This window comes from Strongylocentrotus purpuratus, unplaced genomic scaffold (genome assembly GCF_000002235.5).
Source record: "Strongylocentrotus purpuratus isolate Spur 01 unplaced genomic scaffold, Spur_5.0 spur5_scaffold_14, whole genome shotgun sequence".
NCBI classification, from domain to species: domain Eukaryota; kingdom Metazoa; phylum Echinodermata; class Echinoidea; order Camarodonta; family Strongylocentrotidae; genus Strongylocentrotus; species Strongylocentrotus purpuratus.
Genome location: NW_022145599.1, coordinates 1,207,614 through 1,226,442, shown reverse-complemented (window position 1 = coordinate 1,226,442; position 18,829 = coordinate 1,207,614). Strand labels below are relative to the sequence as shown.

General features: G+C 35.2%; 1 protein-coding gene across 1 annotated transcript; it reads right to left on the bottom strand.

Annotated features, from left to right (window-relative positions):
* Nucleotides 1–326: 326 nt before the first annotated feature.
* LOC578285 (probable ATP-dependent RNA helicase DDX58) lies at nt 327–15,940 on the bottom strand. Its single transcript, XM_778463.4, has 17 exons — nt 15,822–15,940; nt 11,862–12,151; nt 10,972–11,181; nt 10,091–10,159; nt 9,400–9,495; nt 8,787–8,986; nt 7,936–8,169; nt 7,426–7,500; nt 6,910–7,072; nt 6,279–6,374; nt 5,733–5,902; nt 3,876–4,014; nt 3,104–3,352; nt 2,157–2,324; nt 1,729–1,883; nt 961–1,223; nt 327–556 (listed from the first exon to the last, which is right to left on the bottom strand). Exons 2-17 carry the CDS (start codon nt 12,139–12,141, stop codon nt 340–342), a joined length of 2,784 nt encoding a protein of 927 aa, XP_783556.1. The 5' UTR covers nt 12,142–12,151; nt 15,822–15,940; the 3' UTR covers nt 327–339.
* Between the last annotated feature and the right edge of the window lie 2,889 nt (nt 15,941–18,829).

The window sequence follows — 18,829 nt, the reverse complement described above, 5'->3', positions numbered from 1 at the left end:
TGTTTAAAGTTTCTTCTCTTATCACATCTATGAACACTCAGGTCTACCAAATCACTTCTATAACATCATTGAAATGTTGTCAATGTTTAGATTCCAGGGCAATGGCATATAGCTACAGGGTGCATGGGGCACATGCATCCCCCGACCCACATTCACTAGTGGTAAATGATGAAAAGAAAGAAAAGGCCAGAAAAAAAGGGAAGAGGGAAAATAGGATAAAAAAAGAAAAGAAGATTCCTCAAACAATGGACCCTCCTTATAACTAGCCTTGTAAATTCACAATTAATTTCGGAGTGAGAATGCTCCCCCCCCCCCCCCCCCTCGATAGATTAACTCACACTATGCCACAGTGCCAGGGATGTCATTAAATCCAAAGCTAGCCTCTGTCACTGGTACTTTTTGGAAGATGAACGGAAGTGAACCCCAACTCTTGTTAGTCTTGGTCTTGCTTGCTTCGCTTCTGAGTCTTAATGACTTGATGGAGAATGCAAGTAGCATCCGGTTATTGCACTTTAAAATGCTACCAAGCTTGGTGTCACATCGCTCATCCGCACATCTGTAAGACAAAAATGTGAAAACTTTAGAGATAAAGATGAAATTACCAGTACCTTAACTACATAATGGAAATAAGAAATATTAAACAAATAGGGAAACCGAAGATACATCTATAATGGAACATGATTTCGGAACATGATTTACATGGAATACCGATCCCAAGTATTAATCAGAGCCAGAGAAACACCCCAAATCCCTGCTACGTATATAGAGTCCACCCTGGACAAACTGCTAGGTATTTCCTCCCAAAGACAGTTATCATTTCAAGTCATCACAGTACCGTTTCCCAGTATTGGTGAACAAGATGTTTGATGCCGTAAGCAGGCTACACAGGGTCTGGGAAGAACCTGATGGCCCCCATGGTACAGAGATTGATTCTAACAATACTACAGCAAAAGCACAAACCTGATTTCTTTCTTGGCATGTTCAACGGATGACCAGTGTCCTGGATCTTGACCGACTCCTCTTGAAGCCACAATCCTGATCTTGCTGAAGATCTGACGATGAATGACCACATGATGACCACCAGGTACAATCCTGATATCCGCTGAATGGCAAACTAGAGCATCACAATGCTTACAATGGTAACTGTGGTTGCACTGATCAAATGGTTTGGGTCGCTGTTGGTTGAAGATCTGTACATTGCGATGTTGCTGGTATTCAGCAGTCTGTGAAATATAGATCAAAAAGTAATTGCAGTGTTTGTCAAGATTATTTTACAAAAATTTAATCTTAATGATGTGAATTATCAGGTGATTATATATGTATCACTTCATTAAAGTGGGCCCAGATTCCTATTCTAATTTGTTTAAAATGTGTTGATTACCAACAAGTTGTACATAAATGTTCAAAAACGTGTACTTTTGTGTTTCACCTTCGATTATAAATCATAAAGAACACCATTTGAAAAATTAATAAGAAGGAAGTTACATCAAATAAATTTCACTCAATAGATTCATCAATAGATGACAAATAGAGTATTCTTGATATACACTAGCATCAGAGAGGGTTTGACCTACACAAAATACTTACTGAATAAATTTAACCAGGTAATTACATATAGTATATTATTGCTGTTATTGTTTTGTTGCAAATACATGTACATCCCTATCAGTGCATTTTTGTAATGAGAAATATGTGATCAGGATTTTCACAATCAACATTATAATTTACCCCAAGTATCATCTGCTCAATAGAAAGTGATGAAACTGCATCAGTAGCTTGCTGCATGATCTGTTCCTGTTCTTTACTAAGTTTATCTTTCCCATCCAGTCCTCTGTAATCATGAACTACCAGATCAAAACGACCTCCTGGTTTACGCGTTCGACCTTCAAAAGCAAGATCAAAAATGCAATATGAATACAGGCATTGATCCATTGAGCACAATTATAGCAGTACAGTAATAATAACATAATACTAATTTATTCTCTTATTAAAGAAGAAGTCTATTGTTGCATCAATTTTGCCTTACTGAACAGAGAACGATGACAGAAACAGGTTTGAGGAAAATTTGATAAAGGATAACAAAATTATGAAATTTAGAAAATGTTGATCAATTAAACATTAATTTAGGAACTCGCAAGTAACAACAAGAAATATACCTCTGGCTTGAATACGTGCAACAGCATCAGTGATGTAGTTGTACCTGTAGACAAAGTTGCATGCTGGGATATCAATGCCTTGTTGAATGACCGAGGTTGCTATGAGCAGCTTGTGCACACCATTACGAAAGTTGTCTAGGACATCTGTCTGATGACGTAAGTTCATACCTTTTAACAAAAAGATATGAAATTACATTTTATACTGTTCTGAAAATAAACTTTCCAAATATTTCCATCTAAGGTTCAAACTGCGCAGTATATCGATCAGTCATTCAAGCACATTATAATTGTGAGTATTTGTCTTCCTTTAATAGCAGAAAGTTAGTTTTATACTCAGATCTGCAGTCAATTCCTTTTCAAGCAGAATGAACATTGAATTAAAAATTTGTTTGCAAGTTTTTGCTAAATATAAAGAAAGAATAGATTTACAGTTGATCTGTAGGATAGGCCCTGTGAATACAGTCCTTGAGTTAATGATGATTAAATATATATGAACCACTACGATTTAGAACATGTTCAATAAATCTTCTTATTCCTCCACTGGGCGTTGAAGATAAACAGCCCGGTGTGAAGGTATTACAAAACAAGAATGTAAGCTTTGTACATCACTTTCAGTATGGGCTTATCATGGCAACCAGAAGCACACGTTGTATAGATTTGAAGAATAAAGTGGAGAGCAACTAGTAATGGAATGAGATCCAGACTGATTAAGACAATTTAAGGCTTTGGGAGAAGGGTGAGGTTTGTAAAGGCCTGTGTGCTGATATTGTCAAGGGCAACTGGTATTTCTACATCTTTATTTTATTGGGTAGCAGTCATTACAAAGATGGACCGTAATTTATGCAGGAAACAGCATGCAGGAGACATTAGAGATCGCAGGATAGTAGCTGTGACTCACTGTAAATGGCACACACAACCTTTGATGAGGCAGGTAAGTATATACACACCTGGGTTTCTACAGCCAACTAACACCTCTGGATGAAGATCTTTGAGGGAATCTGTCTCCATGACCCATTTCTGGAGAGCCCATGTAGATGCAATGGTCTGAGTGAAGAGGATAGCCCGGAATGGACCATTATTCTCCTGGGTCCGACATGTCACTATGTCTCTTTCTATCAGGTTCTGAAGCTCATCAAGTGCTGGGTTATTTGGTGATTTAGGACTCATTGAAATTCTCTCCAGTTCTTGTTGCTTTTCTGTTTTGAGTAGAGAATATAGCAGGGTGAAGTTTTTATATTATAGTAGCCCGGTGATATGGAGTAGCTAGGTCATCATTTTTCAACCTTTTTGAAATCATGGCACCCTCTAAAAAAAAAAAGGTTTTGTGTCACAAATCCTTACAGAAAATTGATTTTGCATCATATGGCACTTGTTAAGTGCCATATATGAGCATAGGTATGGGCACATTTGTTTCTAAATTTTGTAATGAAGAACAGAAAATAAACTTATACCTCGATCTCCACTGCAATCTAAAATTTGCAGTAGCTTTCTTCTTTTACTTTCATAAAATTTTCTCACTCCTTTTATGTCAAAATAATTATCGGAAAGATATTGGCTTGAATGAATTTACTGGTATGCGGTAGGTGTATAACTCAACACATTAAATTTATGAAATCAATTAATGAAAAGATAACACTTCATCTACTATCAAATTCAAGAACTCATGGCTTGTTGAATGATAGCTCTCAGACATTCTATTAGAACAAAATGTAAGCTTACCTTGGAATGTTCGAATGAGTATTTTCTCTGTGTTCGTGGTGACAGCTTTACTGCTCTTTTCTTTGATGAACTCTAGGAGACATTGTAAAGCATCCTTGGTCCGAGCTGTTTCATGGATGGCTAGAGCACTGCTGTATTCCTAAAAAAGGTTTAAGAATGGCCTTCAATTTTTTTCTCAGAAAATAATAATAGTAATATTAAAGGTACTATGTCCCTTTTGCAGCCAACCTCAAATTCTGTAGAACTTTGCAGGAATTATGAATATGTCATGTACGTCCTATCTGTGAAATTTAAACGTGAGCAGTGTCCTCATATTCAAATTATGCAAGGAAACCTGTTTACTTGCTATACTTCACTGTCAGACACTATTGAGTGACTGACTGGCCTTTTGTCTTCTTTGGTACATGAAAAGAGTTGTAAAGGGTACATGAGCATTTGTCTACATCAATAACCCACTTCTTGTGATGGCCAAGATTAATCTGATTGAATCTTTGCGCAGCATAAAACGTATGACCATTCGGTACAATTGTCTGAAAATCAAAACTATTACTTTTGGGCTCTATAGCCCTAAAGTCGATTTGACAACTAATAGTCATTATTTTCCCACTTGAAGACATTTTCAAGCCCCACCTTTTTAGGGAAGTTCTAAATTAGTATTATCTTTGAACTGCAGTTGGAATTTAACTTTTTCATTTTTTTTTGGCCTGCAAATGGGACATAGTACCTTCAACATTTATGTAGCGCTAAATACAGATGTTTCTAAGTGCTGTACTATCATAACCCCAGCATCAGCCAAACTAATAATTACATAATAGAGTCATTCACAATCCAACATATGCGACAGCTATAGATGCACTACAAGATAAAAATTAATGACATCATAACATCAATCATTTCTGATCTTTCAGTTAACATTTCTTGTGTTCTGTTCTTTCATATGTATGATTTTTAAGATAACTTAGAGTTCTATTTCGTCTGCTTCATATGTTTAAGGGGGGCAATATATAGAGGTCATTATAATTACATTGAAACTATTAGCAATATTATAATGTAGACTGAAAATTATATGTCTTGCAAAACTTAAGTTTGGAAGCCGATTGACATCATTTTTTTGCAAATATATACAGTCAGAGCTGATTATTTCACAGATATTACAGACTGAAGGAGGTTTTCCATCAGTCCGAAAGATCAATGATGTCAGCGGTGGGATATAAACCAGGATGCATGCATGTAGAGGTGCATGGTGTAATGACATGTGGACAAGTGTTCTGACTGTATATTTCACAGATATTACAGACTAAAGGAGGTTTTCCATCAGTCCAGAAGATTATTGATGTCAGCGGTGGGATATAAACCAGGATGCATGTAGAGGTGCGTGGTGTTATGACATGTGGACAAGTGTTCTGACTGTATATTTCACAGATGTTACAGACTGAAGGAGGTTTTCCATCAATCCGAAAGATTAATGATGTCAGCGCGGATATAAACCAGGATTCATGTAGAGGTGCATGGTGTTATGACATATGTGGACAAGTATTCTGACTGTATATTTCACAGATATTACACACTAAAGGAGATTACACACTAAAGGAAATTTTTCATCAGTCCGGGAGATTAATGATGTCAGCGGTGGGATATAAACCAGCATGCATGTGAAGGTGCATGGTGTTATGATATATGGACAAGTGTTTTGACTGTGGATGAAAATTAAGGTTCAAGATTCAAGCCCCAGCCGTGGCATTACTGTCCTTTGATAAAATAGTAACCTAAATTTTCCAGTCTCAAACTTATTGAGATCAATAGGAGCCATGCAAAGTAATATTTGTAGAAACTTGGAGCTTTGAATGAAGTGACTACCTTTAGATACTGTGCACATGTCATTAAACCAAGCTGTAAATCCTTAGATTGAGTATTCTCTGCTATCTCCTTCTTCAGCTTGCACAGAACATGGCTGAAGTTCTCTCTGGAATGGTTACTGCTTCGTAGACTGGAAAGCTTCTCAACCGTAGTGTTGAGAACAGCGCTTCCTGTAATAAAATGATTCAAACAAAGATAACATAATTGGCCTCTCTACCTAAGTAGAGAACAACTCTTCGCAGAGTCATCTAAAAGCATGTTCATTGTGCCAACAGTTAGCCAGAGTTTTCATTTACTTCACAATTCAATTTATATAAAAATGATGTTAAAAATATGTGGAAGATTATTAATAATGTCCTGAAAAGTAAAAACTAAGACTATACACATTGAGAGTGTTATTGACCATTCTACTTGCATATTTACCATTCTACTTGAACTAAAACATAATAAATATGTGAACACAGTGCATCCACTAAAACAAATCAGACACTTTACAGACCATTCATCCCTATCAAGTGAATTTGACGAGTATCTTCTTGGACCTACCTGTGCTTGAGTTGATATACTTGAAGACCTGATACATGAGATCCTGTATTTCTTCTGCAAATGAATCCTCGGTTCTGCTTGTCACTACATGCAATCCTGATAATGAAATGGGTCTTTAGATTATGATCGTTAAGAAAAAATAACCTAAGATTATATATACTAATTATGTATATCATACAAGTACCATAGACTCCAAAATAAATAAGATGTATATGAAGCTCCACTACCACGTTGACATTTAAACCGGTATTATTTCCAAAGCTCACGTTCGCTTTAAATCTGCAATTGAAATATATACGAAATTGAACATGGAGAAAATTTATGATATATTGTGCATATCTTATGTTTCTTTTATGTGTATCCATGTATCATACAATCAGCTAATGAGGAAAGCCTTCTACTGAAACTTGGTTCCTTTTGGTGATCAGTATAGCATCAATTGGCATCAGCTGGTGATTTCTTTTCTTCTGTTATTGCTCTTTTTGTCTGTGTGTGCGTGTGTATGTTCTTAGTTATTGTTATACTCCTTTATGTTCCTGGAAATGAAAGAAGACAAAATAAACATTAAAATAAAGTATTCTATGAAAGATTTTAATTTTGACAAAACAAAGAGGGATAAGGTCATTCTTACCTTCTTCAGGCTTGTTTACAACCTTTTCCAAGCTCTCTTTATGTTTCTTAACGGTAGATAGCTTCACTACATCCATGTTAGCACACATCTTGAGCATGTATTGAATGGCAATCTTGTCAGAACGTGCGTTACCTACTCCTAGAGATGCTGTCATGCCAAGAATCTAATACAGAATAATAAAATCAATACAATAATCATAAGCATAACCAAATATTAAGAAATACATAACATTTAATCAAAACAATACCACCATTTCTGCCATTGAAGCAACCATGTGATACTTCATTTAAACTCAGGATGGTAATTCACAGAGTTTGAACAAAAATCACTTTCTTCAATGTACATTATTTTGAATATTTGAAGAAATATGAAGTAAATGAGGGCAATTCAAAAAGTCCATTTTCAAATACATCACTGATATTACATATTGTTTAAAGTGCTAAACAAACCAAAGATGTAAGCTTTTAACCTGATATTTAAATTTTCTTTGACTTATCTGCTGCCGGATTAACCTACCTGAGGAAGTGGTTTCTTATTCTTCAGTTTTTGCTCCATGTACTTTGCCATTATAGCATTGTATTGACTATCTTTCTGAAATGACAAAAAATTACAACAATCCTGCAGTGATACACTGTATATAAAAACATTATTTAAAAGGGTGAAATATTGTTCATAAACAATTAGATTTCCTATTATTTGGAAAACAGCAGTTAGGATAACAATAACCAAGAGAAATGTGACTTGAGTTGATCTTTTTTCTTCTCCAAATAGCAAATGAAATGCTAATATATGGGGCAGGTCAGCCCTTAATTTTCTAGTTTCTCTTCCCTTTTAAATGAATATTGTAACATGGACTTTATTCCAGTACATGCCAAATGGAATGATATAGACACAAGTTATGATCTATTAATCAAATATACCATGCACTATGATTCATTACTTCTATGGCACTAAACTTCTGGGAATCTGGACCACTCCAAGTATTTGTGAGAGTTTCTACCACGTGGCAATTTTCTAATTTTATACCTTTGTCTCGTGGCACTCATCAAAGACGATGATTCCAATTTGGTTGAATGACACCTGTCCCTTGGTCAACGCATCTACAAGTATCTGTGCTGTTAGAACCACTACATCGTTCTTCCTCAAGACTTGATCCATAGGAAGGCGTGTTATTTGAGGCTGGCCATGATCACCACATATATAGGCCACATCTTTGATGTATTTCTTGAACACTGTACTCTGCTGGTGGACAAGAGGTACCTGTTACAAAATGATGCATTTTAAATTATTAGTATGACAGTAATTATATATATCCATTTCTGTACATTTAACTGTAGCTTAATCATATGCTGAATTTAATACTATCCCATCTGTATACTTAATATTGTTGGATCTTGATCAAAGATTTTTGGATTTGTCCAAATTATAAATTCATATTACAATTATTACTATTACTATTACCATTTAGTATAACTTCTACGGTCTTTACACATTATTTGGTATTCATGCAGACAAGGATTAAAAATTACAGGGGGGATTGTTGATCCCTAAACACCCTCCCCCCCCCCCCCCCCCCCCCCCACTCCTGAGAGAACCTGGAGAGGGATGGTAGTATTCAAAAGATCATATTCCCAGGGGGGGGAATGTGGAAAACAAATTAATTCTGCTTCTCCTCCCCTCTCCCCACCCCAAAACTGTGTCTTTATGTAAATTTTGATAGACAGAGGTGCAACAAAAAATGGGACAAGAAAAATGGGAAAAGAAAAATAGAAAATCCCTTTTTTTCTCACTTTTTTCATACACAATAGTAATGTCTTTGTCAATAAGTAGGTTCTGATGCATATGGAGGAGGAATGACACCTCATTGATCTGATTACCTGGTTTACAACAAAGATGACCTTTTTCCCTGGTGATTTCCTGAGGACCTCCTGAGCTACAGCCACAGCAACATATGTCTTCCCTGAACCAGTAGGAGCTACTACACATGTATTATGGCCCTGAAGAGCAGGCTCGGCCAGTTCTACTTGGTAGTCTTCAAGTCTCAAGGTTTCCAGATGACCAATAGATGGACGGATATCTGGAAATGCCCAAAAATATTCATCACACAATTAACTGATTATGTACATGTATGTCTTTTAGCTAAAGCATCTCTCTCTTTCTGAACCTATAACATGCAAAGCTAAAGATGTCACATGCATTAACTAATATTTTTCTTCATACATTTTGTGAAATAAACAAAAATTCACTTTTACTGTTATTAATAATAAATGAATAAATTCTGTGAACAAGAATAAATCTATGTATAACTATTTTATTTCAAAGCATGTGATGTTTCATGAGCACTCATTAAAGAATATCTAATTATCAAGGTTTAATTGTTAACTTATTTTTATCCATGATTGGACATGTTTTGGTTCCTTTTTACAAGAATCAAGCTTTCTGTTGGTGACTTTATGATCTTAAAATGACATCAAGACCTATAACATTTACCTGTTAGTCTGTCAGCACCGGGTGCTCCTATCCTTGGTTGCATGGCAGCTCCTGTTTTATTGACCCATCCTGCAACACCTACATCTACACTAGGATCTTAAAGATAAGATTGGAGATCTTTAATGATGACATTGACTGTAAAGTCCTGTTATAAATTCATCAAACTTACAGTAGTACCAATTTGTATGCACTACATTTAAAAGCGCAAACGATCCATAAATATAAATGTAATTCACATCATCATAATTCCTAAAAATGTGATCGATTATAATGATTTGGAATTGTAAGATGATGATGTAAACAAACTGATGATGATGGTGATGGTGATGATGATGATGATGATGATGATAATACAACAAATGGAATAATATTAATGATAATAACAAAGATAATAATAAAAACAATAATAATACTTTTTATGAATAAAAATAATAATGATAATATGCCATTCTTGTATAGCAAGTATTATAATACAAACCAACAGAAGATATGATGATAAAAATAAATTATCAAAGCTTCATAATCTCCTATCTGAGGAATGATTGATTAACATTAATAATGACATAATTTCCAAAGCATTTTGGAAGTGAATAGGAATACAAAACGTCAAATGCACTATACAAGAGTAGAATATTATTTTCATTAAAGTGTTAACATTTAACAAGAAAATATATCTCTGTTATCTAATTACCTGGTGTACGATCAACATTCATTTGATCAAGATAATCTGTTAAACCAGTACTCCTTGGCTCACTGGGCTCTGCATGGATTCAAATAGAATGAAACATGTAGTAGTAAATTGGAAGTTCATAAGAGCACTGAGTGATGATTAGTCCACTAAGCATCTTTCAGGAAACCTGAATTTCATTTGAACAATGGAAGGGATTCCTTGTTTTAAATATTTTCATTACTTACTTTATTTATTTCTAAAACCATGAGACCATGATGACAACCATAACAGCACAATGTTGTGTAATAGAATGTAGAATGCTGGCATTATCTAAATGTTTGTCAAGTTCAGATTATGATGGATTTGGGTCTAGTTTTCAACAAAACAATCACCAGAGATTCTAACCTTCAACAGAATTCAGTATTTCATTCAATATGGATAACTACTGATTATTTTATGATATTTCTGAAGGAACAATCACAATTCACAAATCACAAAGTCAGGACACTAATCCAAACCGGTGTGTTGGCTCAGTCAGTAGAGCGTCCGCCTCACAACCGGGAGGTCGTGGGTTCGAACCCCGGCCGCGTCATACAAAAAGACGTTAAAAGACGGGAGTTGCTGCTACCTTGTTTGGCATTCAACAATAAGGGATAGAGCAACATCGATCTGGTGCTGCTCAGTGGCTGCCGGGCTCACGATCAATTGGGTAAAAGAATTTCCATTTTCGGTTTAACTAAAATAAAATTTAGAGTGGGCTTTAGAAGATTATTATTATTATTATTATTATTATTTATTAAAGAAAAAAATAATGATTTTGAAAATCGTGTACATTTTTCTAAGTAAGGAAACTCTTTAATATGTTGAATATTTCTAAAGAAAGTACATAGAATGTGATTTACTTTCTGATCCTGATCCTGATTCATCAAATTTGCTGTCTTTCTTGACCGACATGGAGTAATCGGACTGTGACATGGCGGATGAAACCATACTGACTTCATCAGCTAGATCACTCTGGAGGTCCATGTTCTTTGTAATGCTTGCTGAACTCTCTGAAGGTGTGCAGACCTCTACCGTCCTTAGAAGACTCTTCTTGTCAAAATCATCATCACCTGAACAAATTCAAGAAGGAAGAAAATGATACTCCTTTCAACAGATCAAGTCTAAATTAAATGGTCTACATGACTTACAAATGTGGTGGCATGGCCCTACAAAACAAAAACTTGCAGAAGGAAATGAATTGTAAAACTTAAGATCACTTAAAGAGAAATCTAAAAACAAAACTGATAACAAGTGTTGTCCCTTGAATATCTTTTGATCTGCTTTATTGTAAGCATTTCAGGGTAAGTTTGTTGTTACATTTAATCTATTTATACTAAACGCACCATCTGGTAGAAATGTTGCACATAATAAATGTCTATATTATCATCATTATCATTATGTTTATTATTATTAGATGAAAGAGATAAAAGGAGAAGCACAAAGCTAATACAGACTACAACAGAACCCCCACCTGATTTGCTCCTGAATATACTCCAACTGAATGAGAGAATTTCATAAGAAATTCAAACTGCAGTATACCCCTATGTAATTATCATTTATTTTAACTGCAGCAGTTTTGATACATCATTTCTGAGCAAGGCTTTAGTATCATTCAATTTGCTAATCAATTTTTCTTCAAGATTGGTGATACAGAATTAATTTATTGGATTCATGATCGGTTGAAATTTTATATAGATGCGTTTCCATAAAAGACTTATTATGTTGCAGAACAGACGTTTGTATTAGTTACCTGTAACTAGCACGTCTGCAGCCTTGTGATGACCAAGTTCCTTTAAGATGGTATAAAGCTTGGATCTCACATCTGTTCCTGGTCTTTGAAGATCCCTCCAATGATGAAGGGACATTACAGTTGCTCTGAATACATCATCCTTACACTCTTTCAGAGATTTATTGATCTCAAGGATAGGAAAGTTCAGCTTCACTCCAAGCTTGAAGAAATCTTTTTCCAGAGTGAATTCTTCAGCAAGCGAGAGAAGTTCATCATCGGATAGTACGCTTCTTTTTGCCATGGTGTTGAATCTGAAAAAAGCAAACAAAAAATTAAATTTTACTGCTTTCATATGACCTACCACATCAACGAGACATAACAATTTCTAATTTCTCCTTATTTCAATCCTTCAATTCAGCAATTGTAATTGCTGTATAATTGCAATAGTGCATCTACTTCTGAATAGTATGTGTCAAACACGTTGAACATCTACATCAACTCGCCCACACTTTTTAAACAAATGGTCCTATATTTACGGGGAATCCCCAAAACACATTGCAATATTGCATTATTTCTAGTATCTGACATAGATGTTAGACATTTCTCTTTTGTCAATGACTTACAGTACTGTTTCTTTGATAAAGAGATCAAGTTAACCTGCTTATTCTTCTTCTTCTTTTTTTTCTTCCTCTTCTTCTCATCATCATTATCATCATTATCATCAGTTTATCATTATTATTATTATCATTATTAATATCATTATTATCAGTAACATCAGTATCATCATACTATCATTATTATAATTATCATCAGAATTCTTTCTACTTATTATAATTATTATTATTGTTATTATAAATATGTTTTTTATCATCAGTATTACAATTATTATTATCATTGTTATCGTCATAATTATTTCAGCAAACAGTGCCCCAATTAGAAATGTTGTATCAAAATAAATTCACCTCTATCATCCTTCTACAATTGGTATCTGGAATCAACAGGGAAATAAGAAATTGCCCCAAAACTGCATAAAATCAAAATAGTGACCATGAACTATTTATGCACACTGCAACACCTATCATTGAAATTATTCATTTTATTACAAAAGCATGTTTTGGCAATCCTACATTGGAACAAAAACTTTTCATTGTTACATCTGATCTATCAGTGAACAATTCAGTGAAAACTTGGTATTTGATAAATCTGCACCTGAACCTCTTATTGATAATGCACCTAAATTATACACAAAGAAACTGGAACAAAATCCATGCAGCAGAGCATAACAATCAAATGCAGTTGTTCTAATACTGGCCATGTGGAATTGCTTGGAACAAATAAATTGAATACCAGTAGTGCAAAACGGGGAGGGGGGGAGAATTGTTTAACTGATAGGCTTAAAGACAAATATGTTCAAGATGAGTTATCAGGATTGTATCCAATTGTAAATACTCCTGACATTAAAAAGGAGGACACACTATGAACATGACAGACAAAGAAAGCGGACAAAATATGCAGTTCCTCAGGTGGACAAAGGAACATCCCTTCACTAAGTACTGCTATTATGTAAAAAGGTAAATATGCATGTGACACCTGTTCTACAAATTTTTACATAATAGCAGTGAAGGGATGTTCCTTCGTCTCCCTGAGGAACTGTATATTTTGTCCGCTTTCTTTGTCAGTCATGTTCATAGTGACAAGACTGGAATTTGAACCTAATTCTGTATGTGTATGAGCAATGGTATGATGCCTGTACAATACACAATCATCTTTGCAATATTGATCACTATACATCATAATTTTGATACCCAAGTTCAACAACAAATGATATATCTTACTACTGTATATCAAATTATTTATACTCACTAAGCAAAGTGTCTGTGATTGAAGGCAATGTGGACTTGATATGTGATTGGCCATCATTTTTAAAGATAAATAAATCAAATCGTTTTATTTGGTTAAGTTGTTTAGATTCCATAAAAAACTCAATCTAAATATATGAATGTACAAATTAATAAATTAATAAATCACAGCTGCATCTGGAGAAATGGAGATTTCGGTTGATCGCAGGGGCGGCGGAGCAACTTTCACAGTTGAGGGGCCGGGGGGGGGGGGACTTTCTTTAAAACATGGGCACCTACGAAAAGAAATCTCAAAGTGAAAATATACCAATTTTTCGACATTGGTATATACACCTACATTGTGATTACATTATCCGGGCTGCTTTCAATATTTGTTTATTTTTATACCACATACAAGATATTGCTGAAGAATCATACTTTGCAGTTGGGTTTGATGGTCTGAATATTCATTTGCGAGCTAATGAAGAAAGCGAGGAAAGAAATTAAGATTTGTGAGGTCGGTTTGGGAATATTATATCTTATAAAGAGGACAAAAAAAATAATCCTGATGGGGTTATAAACACATTCTCATGACGGATGACTGAAAAGACCTTTGATAAGTAACATAACTATATAATCTATAAATGCAAGTGAGTGTAGGGAGGGAGCTTTGGGGTAAATTGCTCTTAGTCGCTTTAAATTAGGGGCACGTTTAATGATGGGAGGAAAAGGGGACACTTATTCAAATGGATAAGAGGCACTCAACAGGGATGAAAACAGGCACTTATGAGAATAGTAAATGGGCATTTGTCAATGGAAATGGGGCACCAAACCGATTTTGATAGGGGCATTTATAAGAGGTGAAAAGGGGCACCAATCAGATTTGAGGGGGCTTTCATGAAAAGGGGGAAGTGGCTCTCATTAAAAAGAAAAAGGGCACCTGTTACAATAAATGGGGCACTTATCAGAGATGAAAAGGGGCAATTATCAGAAGGGGATTGGGTACTTATCAGAGATGAAAAGGGGCAATTATCAGAAGGGGAAGGGGCACTTATAACAATGAAAAGGGGCGTTTATGAGGGGAAGGAGCTCTTTTATTTAATGGGGGCACTTATCATGAGGAAAAGGGGCACTTTTTAAAGTAAAAGGGGCACCTCTCAAATTTGAATAGGGTAATTATCAGAGGTGAAGGGGGCACTTCTCATACCTGAAAAGGGTCACTTACTAGGGATTAAAAAAGGCACTGATGAGGATGGAAAATGGACACTTATTGCAGATGGAAATGGGAACTTAATTGTCGAAGGAAAAAGGGCATGTGTAAAAATAGAAGGGGCACGTGTCAAAATAGAAGGGACACTTTAGGTGAAATGTAATAGGAGCACAAAGTAAAAGGAGCACTTTTCCTTTCAAAGAAGGGGCACTTTTGTGATACTTGAAAAAATGCCCCCCCCCCCTGCCTCTGGTTGATTTTCATAAATGCAATAACACAACACCATAACCTATATATCCATGATGTGCAATGCAATTGTTGTGTTAAGAATTATCATTACACTGAAATAGATTGCAGGATTAATTTGTGGGGAAAAGGTGGATTCAAAGCATTTTTAATCATGTATCATCTATAAACTATAATCTAAAATCTAGAAGCGCTACCACTAATACAAAGATTGTTTATATTTCTTGAATTGAATTGAAATGTATTGTCCCTTTCAGGAAATACTCTTTTCACTGGTTTTCATAGGCCTACATAATACAAGAAGAAATACATAGAATACAATAATATCGAATGTACATCGTCACAAACATAATAACATTCTGAAAATGATTGCCTTTTATACCGGGTGTACCGAAAATGGAGATTTGATTATTAATACTACGATGGCAAAAACTAATGCACTTCGAGTTGGAGTCGTATGCAATGACTATGGCCTATAATAGTGCCTATAGAAATGGTTCGGATAATTATATCATTCATTCATTGTCCTGTCTACACACGATAGGTTGACGTACGATACGTGCGAGTACAAGTTTTGGACGGATGTGATACAATTCATAATGCTTTAATTATTTTATAGGTTAAAATTAGCCTTGGTTAATTTGTTCACAACGAATAGACCCCTATATTTAAAAAAAAATAGCTTACCAGTAAGTCCGGTTGTACCGGAAAATCGAGAATGCTTGACGTGAAGTTCTGGGCTGGGTGGGTTCGAAGCATCCAGAAATACACACGCACTGCAGCCTGCTGGTAGTATACACAGTGCAGCACAGTCGTTCGTAGCGCGGAGTGGGGAATCCCCACCCTGGAAATCCCCACAGCCTATAATAGCCATGCAGATCCGTGGATCGAGCAGTCTTTTTGTATGACGTCTTGAAAAATGAAATAGAACAAAATTGTGAACTATTGCGTTATTTCAGTTCGTTATCAACACGAACGCAAATATATTCACAGAGGCGGCCCTCCCGCGGGGAACAGTGCCCCCTCACTTTTCCAGTTACCCCAAAGTGCCCCCTTTTAAAATATAGGACAATTGCCCCGTTTCCTTTTTAAGAACTGCCCTATATATCCCCTTCTAATAAGTTTCCCATTTCCTTTTGATAAGCACACCCCCCCCCCATAATAAATAAGATCCCCTTCAACTTCTCACCAATTTCCCTTTTCACTTCTGATAAATGCCCCTATTCAAAGACTAATAAGTGCCCCTTTTCCTTTGAATAAGTGACCCTTTTCCATTGTCATAAGTGCCCTTTTTCATCTCTGATATCATATGTGCCCCTTTTCAGGTGCGAGAAGTGCCCCCCTCACCTGAGATAATTCCCCCTTGGCTATTCAAATCTGACAGGTACAACTAAGTCCCCTTTTCCTTTGTAATAACTGCCCCCCCCCTTCCCTTCTGATAATTGTTCATTTTCTTCTTTGATGAGTGCCCCTGTTTATCTCTGATAAGTGCCCCTTTTATTTTCTGATAAGTGCACCTTTTCCTTCTCATAAATGCCCCTTTTTCACCTCCTATAATCTCCACTATCAAAATCTGACAGGGGCCCCTTTTCCATTCTCATAAGTACTTCTTTTTTTTTTATCTCTGGCGAGGGCCTCTTTTCAGGTGCCAGAAATTCCAATTTTCACCTTTGATGTTTTTGCCCTTTTTCTTTAACGTGTTTCCATTTCGCTTTCATCTTTCATTTTTCTAGACAATTAATAATATTTTTGAAAATCAATTAATTATAACAAACCATCCAAGATCACTGCAATCACTATAGCATTTCGACCCCCCCCCCTCCTCTTTCCCCTTCCAAAGGTATGAATGTCGCTCTAAAAGCGCAGACCTTTGGTGTTCCACTTTTCCAGGCGGAATAATATTGATTATTAAAATAAAATAAGATTTTATAAGTTTATCTACGTTACGGAATTCAGCGGGCTAACACTTTGATTTGTTTCAAGTTTTCAAGTTTTATTTCAATTCAAATCCATTAAAAACATATAAGATACAGATTATATGCAATATACTAAACACACATAAAATGGAAACATGTCTACAAATATACCGGAATTATACAAAGTTAATCAGCAATTGAAATGAATTGGGGAAACTGCAACTAAAACCACAAGGTTCTGTCTGCGGCAGTCCCTGTTATTAAAAGATACATAAAAGTTCTAACAATTGGCTATACAAAATATAACAATAACAAAACAGTGTACTAAACATAGTTTTAACATGCAAATATTATTATATATTTAAAAACATGATGAAGTATTTTTTAATTCAAGATTTTAAAAGAGTTAAAGAAAGTAATATCACGGATATCTCTGGGGAGAGAATTCCATATTTTCGGGCCAGTGTGTCTAAAAGTAAATAAAGAACTTGTTGATGGTCATTTTTCAATAAAATAGTTATAATTTCTAGTATTATAATTATGAACAGATTTTTTACATTTCATCATAGTGGTAAGATTAATCGTCGGTAAATTATCAGTTGTATGTTTAAAAACCATGAGTGATATACGATATTGATTCAATTGAAAAATATTTAAAAACTGTGGTTGTTGAAGTAATGGTATTGAATGGGCATTCAAATCAGACATAAGACATATCCTTACTACACGCTTTTGTAATATATGCAGTCGTTGTAATCTCGCTGGGTATGAGCGGCCCGTACAACATTACAATACATTAAATACGGTAAAACCATTGTATTATACAATATAATCAAAATAGTTATGGCAAGATATGACGTAATTTGCTGATTAGTAAATGATATTATTATGTTTGACATTAATAGGCCTAGTACGTGTTAAAAAGGCAAGGAGGATGATTGATTCAATTCTCATAGAAGAAGAAGAAAACAATGATTTCAATATTCGATTCCAATGAGTTTTTTAGGGTACTACATTTTATATTACTTAAAGTCTGAGTGCAAATGTTTAACTCTGACACTTTTACTTTTGACAATATTTTAACTCCTGTATTTTTACCCCTGGCTTTTTTTTACCTCACATCAAATGTTCTGGGTAAGAAGTATAAACTGTCATAATTGTGTTTTTGGTCGGACTCCTAGCCAATACTCGTTATTAAAGGTACTATGTCCCATTTGCAGGCCCAAAAAATGAAAAAGTTAAATTCCAACTGCATTTGAAAGATAATACTTATTTAGAACTTCCCTAAAAAGGTGGGGCTTGAAAATGTCTTCAAGTGGGAAAATAATGACTATTAGTTGTCAAATCGACTTTAGGGCTATAGAGCCCCAAAGTAATAGTCTTGATTTTCAGACAATTGTACCGAATGGTCATACGTTTTATGCTGCGCAAAGATTCAATCAGTTTAATCTTGGCCATCACAAGAAGTGGGTTATTGACGTAGACAAATGCTCATGTACCCTTTACAACTCTTTTCATGTATGTTATATAACATGGTAATATTACCAAAGAAGAAAAAAAGGCCAGTCAGTCACTCAATAATGTCTGACAGTGAAGTCTAGCAAGTAAACAGATTTCCTTGCATAATTTGAATATGAGGACACTGCTAACGTTTAAATTTCACAGATAGGACATACATGACATATTCATAATTCCTGCAAAGTTCTACAGAATTTGAGGTTGGCTGCAAAAGGGACATATAGTACCTTTAACATTCCTAAAAAATATTCTCAGTCTTCT